This window comes from Phocoena phocoena, chromosome X (genome assembly GCF_963924675.1).
Source record: "Phocoena phocoena chromosome X, mPhoPho1.1, whole genome shotgun sequence".
Taxonomy (NCBI): domain Eukaryota; kingdom Metazoa; phylum Chordata; class Mammalia; order Artiodactyla; family Phocoenidae; genus Phocoena; species Phocoena phocoena.
Window position 1 is genome coordinate 129,311,220 of NC_089240.1, and position 22,230 is coordinate 129,333,449.

At 43.8% G+C, this 22,230-nt stretch overlaps 1 protein-coding gene across 2 annotated transcripts in view; it reads right to left on the bottom strand.

The window, feature by feature from the left end:
• GAB3 (GRB2 associated binding protein 3) overlaps positions 1 to 15,694 on the bottom strand; it is a 60,104-nt gene extending 44,410 nt beyond the window's left edge. For both annotated transcript variants that reach the window (XM_065901177.1, XM_065901176.1), the window contains exon 1: positions 15,623 to 15,694. In XM_065901177.1, the coding sequence (XP_065757249.1) occupies positions 15,623 to 15,694 (72 nt within the window). The remainder of the gene's footprint in view (positions 1 to 15,622) is intronic.
• Positions 15,695 to 22,230: the final 6,536 nt, after the last annotated feature.

Consider the following 22,230-nt stretch of genomic DNA (forward strand, 5'->3'; position numbering starts at 1 on the left):
AGTGTTGACTGTTACAATCTAGAGGGCAGGTGGGTCCATAGACAGGGGGGGTGGTAGCAGCTACCAGCTTCCAATGAAAAAAAGAACAAGATGCCACAATGGCTTTCTTTCTCCACTCTGGCTCTAGGTTCTGAACAGGTGGGAACTTACATCCTGAGAAGGACCTGAGGAAAGGTGGGAACTTATTTCCCTTCCCTGTCAGGCCCAAATCTGGAGGTGGGTGTCACTTGATTCCTGGTGACCTTACACTGCAAATCAATAAAATGCTTCCCTCTCCTTTGCTTTCAGCTACCCAAAGATCATGACAGATTGGCTGAAGGACAAATTGCAAACAAAAAGGTGAAATTTACCAGTAAGAAAAGCAAGGTCCAGTCCCGGGCCTCAACAAAGCAAAACATCGACAGCACAAGCAGAGACTGGAGGAAAGAGATCTCAGCAAGAGCACAGAGGAAAACGCAGTTCTCTCGACAGGAAGCCAGGCGGGTGTGAGTCAGCGGTGGGGTGGCCGCCAGCCCCGAGCCAGGGGGACCCCCAGCCTCCAGGCGGGGAGGGGGCAGCTGGCTCCGCTCGGCCTGGCGCTCTGATCCCAGGAGCGCACTCAGTCCTGGTAGCAGCTCGGAGGAGGTGGATGGATGGCCTGAGAACCTGGAAGGAATGGCGGCATCGACCGGCCACCCTCACACCGGACGCCAGCGGGGCTCCCAGGTGAACAGAGCGAGGTGTGTTCCGTGTAATCTCAAGAGGTAACAACACCGGGCTGGATTCTCCCAGTCGGAGCTGTCACACGATTCTTTGGGAATTGTGTTTATGTAACCGGTTTTCCTGTTGCTGGAACTGTCCGGATAACAAGCGATCGCTCAAAAACGTGGCCAGTATGTAACGAGATGACCACTGACACCCTTTCCAATCACTGAAGTTTACGGAACTGCACTGCGATCAGGCTTACAGACCACCCTGCTCAACGGCCCCTGTCTCTCTCAGACGTTTTAATCAAGCAGTCGAGAAGCCCAGTGGTTATTCTCTAAAATCATTCTCATATTCTTCCTTTTTGCTGCCCTCCCATTAATACCCTTTGTTTTCCAGTCTCCCTCACAGCTGGAATACAGACTCCGATGGTCTCTCCTGCCAGATCGTAAAGCAAAAGGATGACAAGCTCCAAGACCTAAATTCTTGGCTCGAAGCACGGTTGGAAAACTAGGCTTTCTATGATAGTGCTAAGACTCTCTTCTAGCTTACGCGCGCAGGCTGACTTATTCCACCGGGTCTTATAAGTGAAACAAAGGGCACGCTTCGAAAAAGACTGGACCTGGAGGGTTGGAATGGGGACATTTGATGGCGTTTGGCTGAATCTGAGCCCCACTGGGAGGACCACCAAGGAGTCAGACTCCTCGGGAAGGAAGGTTTCGATCACCTCACCAGGCCAACAATGCTGATCAGCTAAGGCATTGTCTTTCCCCTTTCTTTTCCCTACTGTTTTCTGTAGGATGGGTTGGTGGCAGTGAACTCGAGCTAAGTGGCATCGTTCAGCCTGTCAGGCACCCGCAGTAGTGATAGCAGGTTTCTCACCAGAACTAGTTCTGAGTTGTGGTTTGGGGTGTTTTTTCCTGGCTGTTTAACCTCAAAGCTGGTTCTCCAGCCCTCTCACCATTTCTGTCAGAGACCCAATATCATCCTGATCAGCTCTTTTTCTGCTTAAATCAGTCAGGATCAGCTTCTGTTGCTTGCAAATTAAAACCCTGACTAGTACAACATCTACAAAGAGTGTGTGGTCAGTCCAAGTTTCCTCATCTCTAAAACACGCCAAAACTGAATGAAGAAATAACAAATATAAAAGGAGAAATTAAAGTTAGAAAAATTAAAAAGTAGGACTTATTAATAATCAAAAAACGGGTTCACTGCCAAAACAAAAATCAATAAAACAGAAAACCAACTAACCTAACCAACAGGGGAAAAAGGAACAGAGCACAAATTCACAATGGCAAGGAAGCAATACCTGAGAAGAGTAAAGACAATTTAAAAAAATCATAAAAGCATTTCATAAAATTATATGTGATGAATTTGATGGCCTGGATGAAACAGACACTTTTCCAGGAAAAGTATAATTTATAAAACTGACTCAGGGAGAGACAGACTAAACAGACCAATTTCCATAAAAGAAATAGAGTTGACAAAGATCTAAACACACACAAAAAAGCAACAGATACAGTTTAGAGGGGAATTCTGCCAAAATTTTAAAGGGCTGTTAATTCCAACTCTACTTAAAATATTCTAGAATATGGCAAACTTCCAAATTTTTATATGACCCAAGTATAACATTTATGCCAAAATCTGCTAAAGATTGTACAGAAATAAATAAAGCCAAATTTAAAGCCAAAGACCAATCTCACTTATGAATGTTGATGCAAATATCCAATATAAAATATTAGTATGAATAATCCAACAACACAATGAAAAATACACCTTGTCCAACTGGGGCTTATTCCAGAAATGTAAAGGTGGTCTAATATTAGATAATCTATTAATAGAATTCATTGCTTTGCTAGATTTAATGAAAAAGTCATATGACCATCACTAGAAATGCTGAAAAACTTCTTAATAAAATTCAACAATGACTTCTGATTTAAAAAAAACTCAGTAATACAGGAATTGTAGAATATTTCACTAACATAAAGAAAATATATTCTCCTAGCCCCAAAGTCAATATTTTTCTTTCTTTTTTTTTAAGGTATTTAAAAAGAAAATTGTTTTAAGATTTTTTTAAAAAATTATTCTTCGGCTGTGTTGGGTCTTCATTGCTGCACATGGGCTTTCTCTTTAGTTGTGGCGAGCGGGGGCTACTCTTTGTTGCGGTGCTTGGGCTTCTCATTGTGGTGGCTTCTCTTGTTGTGGAGCCTGGGCTCTAGGTGCGCGGGCTTCAGTAGTTGTGGCTCGCGGGCTCAGTAGCTGTGGCTCGTGGGTTCTACAGCACAGGCTCAGTAGTTGTGGTGCACGGGCTTCATTGCTCTGCGGCATGTGGGATCTTCCCAGACCACGGCTCGAACCCGCGTCCCCTGCATTGGCAGGCGGATTCTTAACCACTGTGCCATCAGGGAAGCCCTCTTTCTTTTTTTAAAGAGCAGCTTTTTTAAAGTATAATTGGCACACAAAGAACTGTACATAACTAATGTGTACAATTTGATGAGTTTGACATATGTAGACACCTGTGAAATCATCACCACAGTCAAAGTAGTAGACATATCCATCACCTCCCAAAGTCTTCCTGTGTTCCTTTGTGTGTGTGTCAATGTGTGTGCAGTAAGAACACATACATGACATCTACCCCTCTAACAACTTTTAAGTGCATAATATAGTATTGTTGGCTGTTGGCTTTATGCTGTACAGCAGATCTCTAGAAATAATTTATCTTGTATAACTGAAACTTTATACCAATACAGGCCAGCAATTCCACTGGTGGGTATATGCTCAAAAGAATTGAAATCAGGATCTCAAAGAGATATCTGTCCTCCCATGTTCATCCATCAGAACATTGTTTACAAAGCCAAGACATGGAAACAATCTGTGTTGGATGAATGCATAAAGAAAATGTGGTATGTCCATACAATGGAATATTATTAAGCCTTAAAAAAGGCAATCCTGCCATTTGTGACATATGGATAAACCTGGAGGACATTATGTTAAGTGAGATAAGCCAGACAAAAATGGACAAATACTGCATGATTCCACTTATATGAGGTCCCTAGAACAGTCAAACTCATAGAAGCAGAGAACTGGATGGTGGTCACTGGGGGACAGGGGGAGAAGGAAATGGGGATTTGTTGTTCAATTGGTATAAACTTCTAATATTTTTCTTAACAGGAAAACATTGAAGGCATGCCTATAAAAGTCAAGATCAAAATAAGCTTGCCCATTGTCAATACTACTGTTTCACATTGGGGTGTTAACCAACACATTTGGACAAGAGGAAAAAAATCAAGATACATAAGAATTGAAAAAGGAAGTGGTAAAACTCTTTCTATTTTGGGGACTTCCCTGGTGGTCCAGTGGCTAAGCTCCAAGCTCCTGATGCACGGGGCCCAGGTTCCATCCCCAGTCGGAGAACTAGATCCTGCATGCCACAACTAAGACCTGGCGCAGGCAAATAAATTAAAAAAAAAAAAACTCTTTCTTTTTTGGATGACATGAAATCCCCAAAGAAGAATCAACTGAAAAACTACTACAAAAAGTAAGAGAATTCAAAGGTAAGAGGATAGAATATTAATATGTTGGAATTATATTGGACCCAATTTTGTGCATCTTGGCGCCACCTGCCTTCCAGGCCCAGCTGCTCACTCAGTGGGGAGCCATGGCCTCTGCTGAGAGACCCTCCCACCCTTCCCAGGCCCGAGCCAGTGAACCCTCAAATACTCCAGTTCCTTCCACCACTTCTGGATTCAGATGAGACACCAGGCCAAAAAACACTGGCTTTCCCAGTGGCTGCCCCAAAAGGCACTGAGAGACAGGAGCCGTAAGGGAACTGGCAGATACATTTATCTCCCTTCTTTGTTGCAAAAGACGGTTTCAAGGTGAATCGGTTCTACAGAGCCTGTCCAAATCCATCCAAATATCCCAACCAGTGGCTGTGTTTTCTCACGAAGCTATGGCCAACTCAGTAACACACGAATTTGCACATTCTTTCCTTTCTTCCTTTTTCCCATCACTCTCACTGCACTGAGATTACAACCCCAACAAAGCCTTGGCAAAGAAGCCTTGGCGCAAGTTCTGTTTTCTAAGGAATTCAGGTGAAGACAGAAACCAACAGCCCTGTGAATACAAACAAACAAACAAACAAAAAACCCCAAACAGGCATAAGCCTAATAAGAATTGTGTAAAGACCAATGTGAAAAAAACATAAAAGCTGACTTGGATAGAAAGGCTCCACACCATAATGTCAGTTCTAAGTTAATTTAAAAATCTAACTTAACTCTCCTCCCCAGTAATAACAGGTTTTGTTTTGAAATTAAGCAAGCCGATTCTCAAGTTCATGTGGGAAAATTAAATCAAAACTAGCCAAACTAAACTCTAAAAACTCTTAAAACTCTATAACTCTAAAAACTCCAAAAAAAGAACAATAAAGGGGGACTAGCCATATCACTAGTCAAATCAACTGTAAAACCTCTATAATGAAAACAGCTTAATAATGGCACATGAATTGACAGAGGGAGCAATGGAAGTTGAACCAGAAACTGAAACAAAAATAAATGTGGTATTTGTCTTTCTCTTTCTGACTTACTTCACTCTGTATGACAGACTCTAGGTCTATCCACCTCATTACAAATACTGTATGCTAACACATATATATGGAATTTAAGAAAAAAAAAGGTCACGAAGAACCTAGGGGTAAGACGAATAAAGACACAGACCTACTAGAGAATGGACTTGAGGATACGGGGAGGGGGAAGGGTGAGCTGTGACAAAGTGAGAGAGTGGCATGGACATATATACACTACCAAACGTAAAATAGATAGCTAGTGGGAAGCAGCCGCATAGCACAGGGAGATCAGCTCAGTGCTTTGTGACCACTTAGAGGGGTGGGATAGGGAGGGTGGGAGGGAGGGAGACGCAAGAGGAAAGAGATATGGGAACATATGTATATGTATAACTGATTCACTTTGTTATACAGCAGAAACTAACACACCATTGTAAAGCAGTTATACTCCAATAAAGATGTAAAATAAATAAATAAATGTGGGAATTTCATATATAATAAGGAAGGACAGTATCTCAAATCAGTGGGGATACAGATGAACTTTTTAATAAGTAGTGCAGGCAAAACTGTACAGCCATTTGGAAAAAAATAAAGTCGGATCCATTCCTTACATCTGCACCAGGATAAACTCCAAATGGATCCCAAATCTCAATGCAAAAAACAAAACAAAACACACAGTCCAGGGCTCTTTTCTGCTGCCATCCAGCTGCCTGCCCCAGACTCGGCACCCAAGTGCCCTAAGCGCTGAGTAGGTGACCTCCCTGGGGAAGAATGGCCGTGGGCCTTGCCTGAAGGGCGAGAAATGTGCCAAGTCGCTGCCCTGATGGGGCCACACCCAAAGGCAACCACCCCCGCAGTGCAGCCACACTGGAGTCCCAAGCCTTTGGTGGGATGGAGCTGAGGGTCACACTTTCAAGTCAACCCAGGTTTTGGAGACCCCATCCCCGGCCACGTGCAGGCACTTGGGTCTCCCCTGTAGACCCCCATGCCCTCAATAAACCTGAACACTCAGGGAAGAAAATGAATAAAACAAAACAAGGGGCTTCCCTCATGGCACAGAGGTTAAGAATCCGCCTGCCAATGCAGGGGACACGGGTTTGAGCCCTGATCTGGGAAGATCCCACATGCCGTGGAGCAACTATGCCCGTGTGCCACTACTACTGAGCCTGCGTGCCACAACTACTGAAGCCTGTGTTCTAGAGCCCGTGCTCCGAACAAGAGAAGCCACCACAGTGAGAAGCCTGTGCACCACAACAAAGGGTAGCCCCCGCTCACTGCAACTAGAGAAAGCCCACGCGCAGCAATGAAGACCCAACGCAGCCAAAAAATAGATAAATAAAATAAATTAATTAAAAACAAACAAACAAAACCATACAAGCACCAGAAGAAACCACAGGTGAATTCCTTTAAAACCAGGGAGGGGGAAAAGGCCTTCCTAAATCTGACTGAGAATCCAGAAGCTGTAAAAGAAAATACTGACACATTCTACTACATACACTTTTTCCCTTTGCGCACACACACACACACACACACAACATAAGCAGAGTCAAAATACAAGTGACAAACTGGGGAAACGTATACAAATCTCTTCTCACAAAGGACTTATCACCCCTCAGAAACTGCGACTAAAAAGACCAACATGTCAAGAAATGTTCAACCTCCCTCCGAATAAAAGAACTGCAAATTGAAACGACGCAGAAATACCATTTCTCACCTATCAGATGGCAAAAATCCCCAAGGTGAACAACACATGCTGGAAGGAATGCAAAATGGAGCATTCGTTAATGTCTACTCTATGTATAGATTCATAGCCCCAGCAATCCCAGCTCTGGGAATCATACAGATATACCTGCACAAGTACAAAATGTCACATATACCATGCGACTAGTTGTGGCAATGGATGCAAAATCAAAAGAGCAGAAACAACTCAGGTGTCCAAAATAGGGAACTGGTTGAATAAACATGCTACAGCCACACAGCAGGACATTGTACAGCTGTCAAAAAATAGTGAAGATCTCTGGTCACTGACATGGGCAGAATTCTAGAACAAAATTTTTTTTTGAGAATTTTCAAGATCTACTCTCTTAGCAACTTTCATATATACAATTCGGTGTTACTAGCTATAGTCGAGATGCTGTATATTATATCCTTAGGACTTATTTATTTTATAACTGCAAGCCTGGACCTTTGGACCACCTTCTTCCATTTCACCCCCCAACCGCCATCCCCCACCAATCTTTCCTCTGTATCTTTGAGTTCCTGTTCAACTTTTTTGTTTTTTAAGATTTTACATAAAAGTGAGATCACATGGCATTTGTCTTTTTCCCTGTCTGACTTACTTCACTTAGCATAATGCCCTCAAGTTCCATCCATGTTGCTGCAAAGGGCAAGATGTCATTCTTTCTTATGGCTGAGTAATATCCCATTGTATGTATATGTATGCACCACATCTTTTTTTTTTTTTTTTTTTTTTTTGCGGTACACAGGCCTGTCATTGCTGTGGCCTCTCCCACTGCAGAGCACAGGCTCCGGACTCGCAGGCTCAGCGGCCATGGCCCACAGGCCCAGCCGCTCCGCAGCATGTGGGATCCTCCCGGACCGGGGCACGAACCCGTGTCCCCTGCATCGGCAGGCGGACTCAACCACTGCGCCACCAGGGAAGCCCTGTACCACATCTTTATCCATTCATCTGTTGATGGGCACTTAGGTTGCTTCCACACCCACCTTGAATATTGTAAATAATGCTGCAATGAACATGGGGGTGCAGATATCTTTTCAAGTTAGTGTTTTCGTTTTCCTTGGATAAATATCCAGAAGTGGAACTGGTTGATCACATGGTAGTTCTATTTTTAATTTGGGGGGGAATCTCCATACTGTTCTCCGTAGTGGCTGCACCAATTTACATTCTCACCCGCAGTGCAGGAGGCTTCCCTTTTCTCCACACCCTCTCCAGCATCTGTTATTTGTGGCCTTCGTGATGGTGGCCATTCTCACGGGGGTGAGGGGACATCTCACTGCAGTTTTGATTTGCTTTTCCCTGATGATTAGTGATGTTGAGCATCTTCTCATGTGCTTGTTGACTGTATGTCTTCTTTTTTTTTTTATTGGAGTATGATTGCTTTACAATTTTGTGTTATCTTCTGCTGTACAGCAAAGTGAATCAGCTATATGTATACATATGTCCCCTCTTTTTTAGATTTACTTCCCATTTAGGTCACCACAGATCTCTGAGTAGAGCTCCCTGTGCTTGTCTGTATGTCTTCTTAAATGAACAGACTAAGATATAGAATGGGATACTGTGTAAGAAAGTGGGGCATAAGAAGCTATGTACAGGGCTTCCCTGGTGGCGCAGTGGTTGAGAGTCCGCCTGCTGATGCAGGGGACATGGGTTTGTGCCCCAGTCCGGGAAGATCCCACATGCCGCGGAGTGGCTGGGCCCGTGAGCCGTGGCCGCTGAGCCTGCGTGTCCGGAGCCTGTGCTCTGCAACGGGAGAGGCCACAGCAGTGAGAGGCCCGCGTACCGCAGATAAAATTTAAAAATTTAAAAAAGAAGCTATGTACATATGTCCTCGTATTTATAGAAAGAAATACTGGAAGTGTGAAGGAAAAAACTAAGAAAAATGGTTACTTGAAGGCTAAGGGCAATTAAGATGGATGAAGACAGAGGTGAGGGTGAGATTTTTCATTTTTGAATCATGTAAGTGTGATACTTATTCAATAACAGTTTAAAAGCTGAGATAAAAGCAGAAGAAGCAACTGAACAAAATTGCCCCAAAATAGACCCATGAAAGGATTTAAGACTTAGGTTGCAATTAAAATCATGCTGTACAAACATAAATACAAATGTCCTTTATATATGAAAAGACGCCCAACCTCACTCATAAAGAAATTCAGTTAAAATAAAATACCATTTATCAACTATTGACTTTACAAAGATCAAAACGTTTGATAATACACTATATTTGGGGCATTGCAGAGAGACAAGCACTTTGATATCTATTGGCATTTTACATTCACATACACTTTGACTAAGAAATTCCACTTCTAAGCATTTTTTTACAAGCAGAATTAATTGCATATGACTACACAGACCAATGTACAAAGATATTCATGGCAGCATTGTTTATAGTAGCATGGGACTGGACACAAGAAAAGGTCTATCATAGTAGCTCCATACAGTGAAATATTATGAAGTTGTTAAAGATAATGAGAAAGATCTCTATGTGCTGATATGGAACAATCCCCAAAATATACTAAGAAAGAGGGTTATAAAATAGTGAATATAGTATACTACCATTTGTTCAAAAAATATGCTTGTATATGCATGGAATATATCTGGAAGGAAAATCCGCAATGCTTGCAGCTGGAGGGGGAAACTTACTTTTCACTGTATATACTTTGATATGCTTTGATTTTGAATCATATGCATATATTCCTTAAAAATACACTCTCTCTGGCAACATATAATGAAAATATATAGAGAGGAAGGACTCTTCAACAAATGGTGTTGAATCAGTTGATTAACTATTTGTAAAATACAGTGAGTACAATAAATACTAACTGAAGAACATGAAAACACTAGTTAGAAAAGGTATCTGCACCCCTATATTCATTGCAGCATTCTTTACAACAGGCAAGATTTGGAAACAACCTAAGTGCCCACTGATGGATGAATGGATAAAGATGTGTATACATACACAATGGAATATTACTCAGCCATGAAAAAGACTGAAATCTTGCCATTTGCAACAACACGGATGGCCCTAGAGGGTATTATGCTAAGTGAAATAAGTGAAAGACAAATACCAAATACCATATGATTTCACTCATATGTGGAATACAATAAACAAATCAAACAAAACATACAAAAACAAACACATAGATACAGAGAAGAGAGTAGTGGTTACCAGCATTATGCTAATGTCAAAATCAGAGAAAGATAGTACAAAAGAGAAAAACTACAGATCAATATCCTTCATGAACAAAGTCACAAATACCCTCAGTAAAATATTAGCAAATTAAATCCAGCAATACATGAAAAGGGGCTTCCCTGGTGGCGCAGTGGTTAAGAATCCCCCTGCCAATGCAGGAGACACGGGTTTGAGCCCTGATCCGGGAAGATCCCACATGCTGTGGAGCAACTAAGCTAAGCCCATGTGGCACAACTACTGAGCCTGTGCTCTAGAGCCCGCAAGCCACAGCTACTGAGCCCATGTGCCACAACTACTGAAGCCTGCGCGCCTAGAGCCCGTGCTCCCAACAAGAGAAGCCACCGCAATGAGAAGCCCGTGCACCGCAACGAAGAGTAGCCCCCGCTGGCCGCAACCAGAGAAAAGCCCGCGTGCAGCAACTAAGACCCAATGCAGCCCAAAATAAAATAAAATAAATTTATTTTAAAAAAACAAAAACATGAAAAGGATAAAACATCACAACCAAGTGAAGTTTATCCCAGGAACTCAAAGCTGGCTCCAGATACAAAAATCCATCAGAATAATTCACCATAGTAACAGACAAAAAAAAAAAAAAAGAAAATGCATATTATTATTTTTACACATGCAAGAAAGGCACTTAACAAATCCAATTCACGATAAAAAGTTTCAGCAAGCTAGCAATACAAGGGAAGTTCGGCCTGAGAAAAGGCACCCACAAAAAGCCTACGGCTAAGGTACTTAAAAGGTGAAAGACTAAATGCTTTCCCCCTTAGATCAAGAAAAATCAAGGATGTCTGTTCTCATCATTTTTATACAATATTGATAGTATTGAAAGTTCAAACTATAAATAAGTGAGTTTAGCAAGGTTGCAGAATACAAGGTTCATAAACAAAAATCAACTGACAAACGAATTCTAAAACTGGTATGGAAAAGCAAACGACCAACAATAGCCAAAACAACTCTGAAAAGAAAAACTAAGTTGGAGGGCTAAAACTGCCTGCTTTCAAGAATTACTATAAAGTTCTTGTCATCAAAACAGCATGGTGTTAGCATAATGATGAACAAAGACATAAAGGGAACAGACTAGAGAACACAGAAATACTTACATAAATATGACCAATTGATTTAAAAATTTTTTTAACATCTTTATTGGAGTATAATTGCTTTACAATGGTGTGTTAGTTTCTGCTTCATAATAAAGTGAATCAGTTATACATATACATATGTCCCCATATCTCTTCCCTCTTGCGTCTCCCTCCCTTCCACCCTCCCTATCCCACCCCTCTAGGTGGTCACAAAGCACTGAGCTGATCTCCCTGTGCTATGCGGCTGCTTCCCACTAGCTATCTATTTTACGTTTGGTAGTGTATATATGTCCATGCCACTCTCTCACTTTGTCACAGCTTACCCTTCCCCCTCCCCATATCCTCAAGTCCATTCTCTAGTAGGTCTGTGTCTTTATTCCCATCTTACCCCTAGGTTCTTCATGACCTTTTTTATATTTTTCTTAGATTCCATATATATGTGTTAGCATACGGTATTTGTTTTCTCTTTCTGACTTACTTCACTCTGTATGACAGACTCTAGGTCCATTCAAGTTGCAAAAGTAATTCAATGGAATAAAGACAGTTTGTTCAATAAGTGTAATTGGTTTGCAAGAAAATGAATCACAACATGAATGTTACACCTTGTACCAAATTTTTAACTGAAATGAATCATTGGTCTAAAGTGTAAAACTATAAAGTTTTTAGGAGAAAAAACATAAGAGAAAACCTTCAGGATCTAGGGTTAGGCAAGAATTCTTAGATTTGACGGTAAACATGATCCATAAAAGAAAAACTGACAAATTGGACTTAATCAAAACTTTAAAATCTTTGTTCTATAAAAGATACTGTAAAGAGAAAGAAAAGACAAACTATAGCCTGGTAGAAAATATTTGCAAATTATATACCCAACAAAGAACTTGTATTCAGAGATAAAAGTAGTACCTGGATCTTAGTGTTGTTTTGAAGATTAAATGAGATAATTCAAGTAAAGTCTTTAGTGTAGTGTCTGGCACATACAACCACTCAATAAATGTGAATTATTATAATTTTATTATCATCATTGTTACAGCATTCTTTAAAGTTGAGAAAATAAAAGCAAGATAACTGTTCATCAACAGAGAAATTGTTAAAATATATTATGTCTATGACCAGGAATGTTACGCAATGGTTTAAAAGAATGAAGCAAATCTATACGTACTAACTTGGAAAGATGTCCAGGATTGTTGTGAAAAAAGAAAATCGCAGGACAGTTTGTATAGTATGATCTCATTTGTGCAAAAAGAAAATTGTATCTTCTTCGAAATTTTTAAAGAATAACACTAACCAAACTTCTAACAGTTGTCATCCCTAGGCAGGGGCATGGAAGGGAATGAGGAGGGATGCACAGGAAGGGTAGGATGTGGGGAAAATTAAAGAGGGTCTTTCACTTTTTACTGTATTTATTCCTAGATCATTTGACTGTTTATAAGAATAAGTTTGTATATTTGTGAAAGAAAAAACAGAAAAGAATCAACCATCTTTTAAAAGAGCAGTAATTCACCTGTCAGAATGGCAAAAAGTCTACAAACAATAAATGCTGGGGAGGGTGTGGAGAAAAGGGAACCCTCCTACACTGTTGGTGGGAATGTAGACTGGTGCAGCCACTATGGAGAACAGTATGGAGGCTCCTTAAGAAAGTAGAAATAGAGCTACCATATGATCCAGCAATCCCACTCCTAGGCATATATCTGGAAAAGATGAAAAGTCTAATTCAAAAAGATACATGCGCCCCAATGTTCATAGCAGCACTATTCACAGTAGCCAACACATGGAAACAACCTCAATGTCTGTTGACAGACGAATGGATAAAGAAGATGTGGTACGTATATCTACAACAGAATATTACTCGGCCATAAGAAAGAATGAAATATTTGCAGCAACATGGATGGACCTAGAGATTATCATACTAAGTGCAGTAAGTCAGAGAAGGACAAATACCATATGATTTCACTTATATGTGGAATCTAAAAAAAAAATACCAATGAACTTACAAAACAGAAATAGACTCACAGACGTAGAAAACAAACTTATGATTACCAAAGGGGAAGGGTAGGGGATAAGTTAGTTCAGGATTAGTAAATACACACCACTATATATAAAATAGATAAACAACAAAGACCTACTGTATGGCACAGGGAACTATATTCAATATCTTGTAATAACCTATAGTGAAGAAAATCTGAAGGTGTACAGCTGAAAGTAACACAATATTGTAAATTAACTATAGTTAAATTTGAAATGTAAAGAGCAGTGATAAAACTATCTTTCATAGATTCGAGAATGAAACACCAGCTTACCTCGGACTGAAGGACTTACCTAAATACAGACTTAGCTTCCATCTGTGGTTTACAAACATTAACAGAGAGCTACTTGGCTGGCAGCGCAAAGAACTAAGTTATTGCCCTAGTTGTGCCACTAAGTAGCTTCGTTATGTCATTGTGTAACACATGTGAGACTCTGGACTTCTGGAGGACAGGGGTAAAGTCTCTTTTGCTCTCTCTAGCCAATGGCATAGGGCCTGGTTCAGAGTTGGTGCTCAATTAAAAGGAAGACGGAATGAGCACTCCCGACAGGATCTGCGTGAAAAGCGGCTTGTGAGCACTGACAAATGATCGCCATCTAGTGGCAGTACGGGATTCCTGCAGAACTTAGAGACAAGCGGAAACTGACTATGGGGTGTGTTTCAGGGACTCCTTTCAACCAAAGAGCATCGACTGTCGAAACGACTATGTCCCTCATTATAAAAAGTTCCCAACCATAGCCTGAGAGGCCCAGGTTTATGTCTTGGAGTGTTGGTAAGATGACATCTAGGTAGTCTTGTGTCCTAAGTCTCCTCCTTCACCACCCCATCACATGCCCCACACGCCTATAAGCTGTGCAAAGTCCACGCCTGCCACACCTCCACTGCACCTCAAGAGAACGAAGCACATGTAATAAGAGGTACGGACACCCATGCCTTCCCGAGGTGGATGAAGTACTAATAAAGTTTCCTAAGCCAGTCTGGTCAGGACAAGATAGAAAACAGGATTGGAAAAAAATCTGCCACGAACTTTGCAGTCCAGGTTCAGCACTTTCCTGCATCATCTGACAATTTGCCGTAAACATTTAAGATGTCTCACATTCCGAAGGGCAACAAGGAAAGCCACCTCGAGCTGGCTTTGTAAGTGCTGCGCTCTGTGACAGACCCTCACCTGAATATCGTGAGTCTTCAAAGCAGATGCACCGTTAGCGAAGCAGCTGGGTGCCTTAGAGGCTGAGTAATAGTGGACCTCGTGTCTATAGACTCGGGGACTCAAAAAGAATGATGAAGGTAAACAGTGGTAGTAATCAGAAGAATCTAGGTGTGTCTACATCTATGGCATCTACACGCTAAGTGGAACATGCCTCTAAAACGCTGCTCAGCAGAACAAACGGCAAAAAACTTCGCAAAGAGGGCTTCCCTGGTGCCACAGTGGTTGAGAATCTGCCTGCCAATGCAGGGGACACGGGGTTCGAGCCCTGGTCTGGGAAGATCCCACATGCCGCGGAGCAACTGGGCCTGTGAGCCAAAATTACTGAGCCTGTGCGTCTGGAGCCCGTGCTCCGCAACAAGAGAGGCCGCGATAGTGAGAGGCCCGCGCACCGCGATGAAGAGCGGACCCCGCTCGCCGCAACTAGAGAAAGCCCTCGCACAGAAACGAAGACCCAACACAGCCATAAATTAATTAATTAATTAATTTAAAAAAGAAAAAAACTTCGCAAAGAGTCGCAAGAGACGGACACTAGTGTAGTCCCGGGTCAATGGAGAAAGGGGTCTGAGCAGCTGTACGTTGCTTGTCCCGAGGACGCGGGTGGACATAATGAATGTTCGATCTGTGGCTCGTACATTTAAGGTGTGCTCTCCCGAGTGCCCCTTGTCTCATCCTAGCAAAAGTCCATGGTTACCCGAGGTTCTCGAAAAGCGCAGTGTCCGCAGAAAAGAGAAGCTGAGAAGCGACACCCTGAGGAAGGCTGCGGACGGTCGTGTCCGACGACAGCTCCGCGGGAAGACGGTGCTCGCGACCCCGGGGGAAAGCGGAGCCTCCGCACCCGCCCCGTGCAGGCGGCACGTCCCGGGGTCCCCGTCCCTCTCCCGCACCGCGGCACGGCGACAGGGCCGCTCTTTCGGGAGGTTCCGCCGGCCGCCCCCGCACCGAGACGGGCGCCCGGGCTCGCCCCACCCGCCTCCCTCCCGTCGGCTCGGCGCGCTCTGGCTCGACGTGCGATCTCGCTTTCCGTCCGCCGGCCTCGCCCGCAGCCCGAGCGCGGGGCTCCCGGGCCACTCCGAGGCCACCCTGCGGCCACCTGGGGCCCCGAGGACGCGCGGCGACGCCCCTACTCACGTAGCGCTGCAGCTTCCTCTCGGGGGGCGACTTGACGAGCCAGCCCGTGCACACGGCGTCGCCCGCGCTCATCGTGCCGCGCTTCCTCCGGCTGGGCCGGCGTCCGCGGCGGGAGGAAGTCGGCGGGGATGCCGGCGGGGCGGGCCCAGCGCCTCCCGCCCGCCCGCCCGCGCTCCCAGCGCCGCCCCCGCGGCCCCGCGACCCCCGTCCGGAGGGGACGGGCGCCACCCCCGGCCTCGGGCAGGAAAGCCCTGCGGGCCAGAGCCAGTCCCCCGCCGCCCTCGCCCCCGCCCGCGGTCAGCCGCGTCTGAAGGGCTGGTGCCCGGGCCTCGGGGTCACGAGAGCCGAAATCTAGACCCCGCACCTGCGATGTCAATGCTTAGGGATGAAGAAAAGCCTAACTGCCCCTCGACTTCCCGTTTCCACTTGGTGGTTTGCAAATTACTGCTTCTGCTGTGCCCCTCCCCCAAAGATCTCTTTATCCGGTGATGAGCTCTGCAGCAAAACTAAATCCAAATCATCCGTAATCAAAAGGTTCAAAACTGGAAGTGCTGTTTGCAGTCTCTTTGACCCGAAGGCTTTAAAACATGGATCCAAGAATGATGGTGCAGGCGGTGTGCTGAGCCCGGTAAGTAACAGCCACGCACACGACACTTACACAGACATGCGGCTGCAGGGCCGGTGAGTGTGCACACCCCTGGACAGGCGTTAGCTCCCTGGATCCATGCACACTATCAAGTGGGCTTGATCATGGTCTCAGTTGTGCGGGTGAGTAAAATGAGAAACAGGATCATATCACCCTCCAAAGTCGCACAAGTAGGAACTCAGCTGAGAGGCAGCCAGGCCTGTCTGTGCTGCCCTTCGAGGCACACTCTGCCCTTTATGAACACACTTCATAAACAGAAAAGCACGGATACCAAATTTCGGGGCCGCATCCACAATGCTAATCCGAGTGATTAGTGTGGCGTCCCCTGGCCAGCTCCCTGACCTGTAGTGCTCTTTTCCCTCGGCGTGACACCTCTCCCTTAGAAGTGACACTTGGAAGAAACAAATGCCACATCATTTCTTTGACTTACAAAAAGACTTCTCAGCCTCCTACCATACATCTGAAATTTCCACAGTGATGACTCTTGTATGGTAGGGTTCATGTGTTGTTCTGTAATCAGTCAGGGTTCAGTGGAGGGAACAGAGTTTGCTCTAGCTGTTTCAAGCAGAAAGGGATTTAATTTAGGGAAGAAGGTGCTTATAAAATCAATGGAGTGCTGGAGCATTGGGAGCCTGTGGGCGCTGAAAGCAACAACAACTCACTCTTGGCAAAATAATACTGCTATCCTATCCCTCCTACAAAACTAAAAAGCACTCCCTAAAACAGGACACCAAAAGGCCCATCCTTCACTGTAGCCATCTCTAGTTCAGACACCACCTCACTTCAATATCCTAAAACCTAAAGAAAAACATAAAGCTAACCTCTATCAGCCTTTATTTGGCATACATAAAATCTGGAGAGAAGGAATATGGGAAAAGTTTATATGTTCACCACACACACACACACACACACACACACACACACACACAGACAGAGACACGCACACCCAGCTACTACAGTTCTCCTTTCTATAACTGATCTTGAGATCATAATTTCATTGGTCTTTATAACTTCCTTCTTCACTACAGTCCCTGTCCTCCTTTTGCTCTCCAGCCTCAGCTGGTCAGAATTCTTTACCTGGTAAGTCAACCAAATCTTTATTCCCACTGAGCCTGAATCCTTAGTGGTCCTGCCTGGATGTGACAGTAGTAGGAGATGCCCCAGAGGATCCCTTGGATTTAAGACATAGTCCTTCCCAATTCCATGCTATAACAGTGACCCTGTTTCAACTTGGCAATCAATGTCAACCATCCAAGCCTGCTCAGGAGACCTGTAGTTCAGTGGCATAAAGAACCCTAAATGGCAATATGATGGAACCAGCATTTGGGTCCTGGTTGAAGCATTCCTACCTTGGAAACCAACAGAGCTCTAAGCTGCTCCATGCTGGGAGTAGATGAGTAGGTGTGATGGTGAGAGGAGTCCTTCCCACTTCTTGATTGTGGGCCCGTGGATTCTGGCTAAGGAGAAACAGCACCACATAGTGGCCACCAGCTCACCTCCCCCTTTCAGTGTCTTTTCACCCACCTAGCGTAGGAAGTGAGCCTTCACTAGACTGGCCAGCACAGATCCTTTCAGGCCAGGGGTTTCAGAGCAATCTCTCAGTGTCAGCACGTAGCACACGTCTTGTGTCTTATAGTGATTGCCTTGGTCGGAAGCACTGTTGTGTGAAATATTGTGAAACTGAATGCAGGACAGTAAGTCTACGGGTGGCCATGCTAGCAGAAAGGTGGCCCATGACAAGTACCTATTCAAGTGAGGACAAATTGTGGCCCCTTCCCCACAGATGTGGTCTGATTTCATCAATCGCCACAAGGTGGTGGGCTCGTCCCCCAGGGAAGGCTACCTTATTGGGAACTCGGTGTGGGTCTCTGCTGTGGACAGGCAGAGTACTTAGCAGCAGCAGTGACAGTGGCCATGACCACATCAACTGATGGCAGTTCCTGGGAGGGGAGCCTCACCCCTGCTGATTCCTTTAACCTCTGTAAACAATCTCCCCATTAGATTCTCCTCAGTTCAACCCATAGAGCCTCTCATTTGCTTCCTTCGGAGACCCTGACCAACAGACCTATGAGGTTACACGTGGGAGTCAAGGGAAAGCGTGTCACCCACAGCAGGGGCCACAGAGGTTGATCAAAAGGAAAATACGATAGCAGTAGGGGGCATGATTTCCTTCAAAACTCCAGGAATCCACAGTCTGTTTCTCCTTTTAGGACTTGCCAAAGCTCCATGTAACGTTGCAGTGCATCGAGTGGCTGGTACCTGCTGCAGAGACTTTCCTTGCCTGGGGTTCCACTAAAAACACGTCACCTTACAGATTACTTGCTGAAGCACTGGTGGCACAATTTCATGTCGTATATGTTGCCTACAGAATCTGAAGAGCCCCAGCAAATGCGGTGCCCCTTTCTGAGTGGTAGGTGGTACGCAGTGCAGCAACTTACTGAATATCCAGTATGGTCCAGACCATCTCAAAACATCACTGAGGGTCAGTCTCTTGAGTTTTCATGGGCTTTATCTCCCACACTCTGGCATACAGGTGTCCTAATGAAGCATCTCTGCTACCTCTTGTCCACCAGGTGCAGTAAGCGTGATGTCTTCAGTGTAATGGCCCAGCATGATGTTCACCGTGATTGTTGAAACAATCAAGTTCCATTCATCCGAGATGATGACAGAGAGTCACAGGATGGCTTGTTTGCACTCCAGCCTGGGGAGACTAGATAATTTGAATAGCAAGTGGTTTTTTAGAACCTGGATTCCCTTTGTGGCTTACCCATTTCTCATTTATTTAAATTAGGTTTAGGAAAAACAAATACTGTACGCTAACACATATATATGGAATCTAAAAAAAAGGGGCTCTGAAGAACCTAGGGGCAGGACAGGAATAAAGATGCAGACGTAGAGAATGGACTTGAGGACAAGCGGAGGGGGAAGGGTAAGCTGGGACAAAGTGAGAGAGTGGCATGCACATATATACACTACCAAACGTAAAACAGATACCTAGTGGGAAGCAGCCGCATAGCACAGGGAGATCAGCTCAGTGCATTGTGACCACCTAGAGGGGTGGGATAGGGAGGGTGGGAGGGAGGGGGATGCAAGAGGAAAGAGATATGGGAACATATGTATATGTATAGCTGATTCACTTTGTTATAAAGCAGAAACTAACACACCATTGTAAAGCAATTATACTCCAATAAAGATGTTAAAAAAATAAAATAGGTTTAGTTTGAAATAGATAACCAACAAGGATCTACTGTATAGCACAGGGAACTATATTCAATATCTTGTATTAACCTATAATGGAAAAGAATCTGAAAAAGAATATATATATATATATATATATATATATATATATATATATAACTGAATCACTGTGCTGTACATCTGAAACTAACACGATATTGTAAATCAACTATACTTCAATAAAATAAATGAATAAATAACATTTTTTTAAAAAACAAAAAAGAGCAAGGCTCCCCAACCAAAAAAAAAAAAAAAATGTCCACTATTAAGGAAGAGTTTCTATTTTAATTGTGTTATGTGGGGCAAAGTGGCCATGCATCTAACTTATTCTCTGTGAAAAGAGAGAAAATTTGAAAAGAAAATTCTTCTCCAATTTCTGGATGAGGGGCAAACATGAGGAGATAGCTATACGTGTGTGTGAAAGGCCAATAATGTAAAATCCTCAAGTAAAACCTGCAAACAAAAAGAATTATACACCACGACCAGGTGGGGTTTATCCCAGAGACGCAAGGCTCATTCAGTATATGAAAATCAGTGATATCCACCATATTGACAAGCAAAAGAGGAAAAGTCACATGATTATATCAATTGATGCAGAACAAGCCCAATATCAATTCATGACAAAAACTCTCACAAAACTAGGAATGGGGGAATTTCCTCAACTTGTTAAAGAACATCTATGGAAGACATATGACTAACATCATATGACTAACTTCATATTTAAATGGTGAAAAACTGGGCACTTTCCCCTAATGGTTGGGAACAAGGCAAGGCTATGTGCTCTCACTACTCTTATTTAACGTAGTGTTGGAAGTTCTAGCCAGTGCAATAAGGAAAAAAAAGAAAAAGAAAGAAAGAAACGAAAGGCACACAGACTGGGAAGAAGAATTAAAAGTGTCTTCATTTGCAGATGATATAATTGTCTTCATAGAAAATCCAAAGGAATCTACATGAAAAATTCCCATAACTAATAAGTGAGCTTTACAGGGTTGCAGGATACAAGATCAACACATAAATCTCTGTACACAATTTCAAGGCTCATTATATAACTACAGTGATCAAGATTGTGTGATATTGGTAGAGGAATAAACACAGAGATAAATGGAACGGAGTAGAGAACCCAGAAATAGACCCACATACATTTACCCAACTGTTTTTTGACCAAGGTATAAAAGCATCCACATGGGGTATGCCACTCCCAGAAAGGAGCATCGTACTTTCTTCGTGACAGTGGGTTCGAGGTACAGCAACTTGTTTTTCTCTTTGGAGGGACAATGCCAATATGCTTCAGTCCACTGGTGCCCAGAAACTTCATGAACGTTTTGGGCCCCTGAGTTTTTATGGGGCTTATCTTTCATTCTGTGGTGAAATATTTGCTACTGCCCGTGCACTAGGTCCAGTCAGCGTGACGTCATTAACGTGGCAGACCAGTATGATGGTTTGGGGGACAATGAGATGATCACGTCAATGCCCAGGGACTTCATTATGGTAATGTACCCGATAATTGAAGGGACAGTGACCGGGGCTTTCTTTTGACCCTCTTTCCATAATTGTGCTCAGTCCTTCAGGAAGCCTCTGTGGGAATTCATCCAGCTGCCAATTATGCGATCAGGAACTGGGGAAAGAGCCACAGGGGGTCCACAGGGAGAAAGACGCAGACTAAAGACTCCATTTCTGACCAGTGGACCACAGTGGAAAGTCGGAGGAAGGTTTAAAGTACACAGTTGTGTTATGTGTACCTGGCCTCACCTTCGCTTGAGGGCTGAGTCTGTGAATTGATGGGGTCCGGGAATTAGATGAGGGGCCATGATTTTCCATCGTGGTGATTCAAGGCAGGCTGCCGTTCACCAGATCTAGAGTTTTTGTTGGTGGTGGTCTACTACAGGTGGCCTTTTAACAGGATTCCATGATTCATCACCCTGAAGATCCTTGGGGATAAAACATTCTTGCCATCTTTACATGGTCTTATCCTCTTCTGTGTCCTTCTTCTCTTCTAAGGATACTTGTTGTTGGATTTGGGGCCCACCTGAGTCATCCAGGATGACCTCATCTGTAGATCCTTAACTTCAGTACCTCTACAAAGACCCTTTTTTCAAGTAAGTTCGTTTTCATAGAGTCCAGGGGTTAGGTCCGAAGTGGGGGGCCAGTCTTCATCCCACTATAGATGTGAAGCCATTGAAGGGCTTTGAGCAGAGGAGGGACATGGCCTGACTCACAATTTAATGGCTCTTTCCAGGGGCTGTGTTCAGAAGACAATATAGTTGGAAAAAACAGAAAGAGGGGGGAAGTGCAGGAGGCAAGTGGAAAAATGTAGGAGAGCCATGGTGATGACATGGACTCCAGTGACAGTATTGAGGGTGGTGAAAAACTACCAGATTCTGGATCTTTTGAAAGCAAAGCCGAGAGGATTTGCTAACAGATCAGATGAGGAGTACTGGAGAACCATTAGTGAGTACCTGAAATTTAGCCAAATATATACCAACGGAGCATTATAAAATTATGGGATGGGGAGTGTAATTAACTGCTCGTGGATTGGTTGATATTGAGGACTTTGGCTATGTATAAAAAATCAAGTTAGAGCATGAATATTATTACTACAGGAGGGAAGAGGGCTTGAACCTGGAGCAGCTACTTGCTTGGCCATTCAGTACCACAGCCACGAACCCGCTTTGACTGTCCAGCAGTTCACATGGAGCCCTGTCGTGGAGCTGAAATCTAGCTGTGC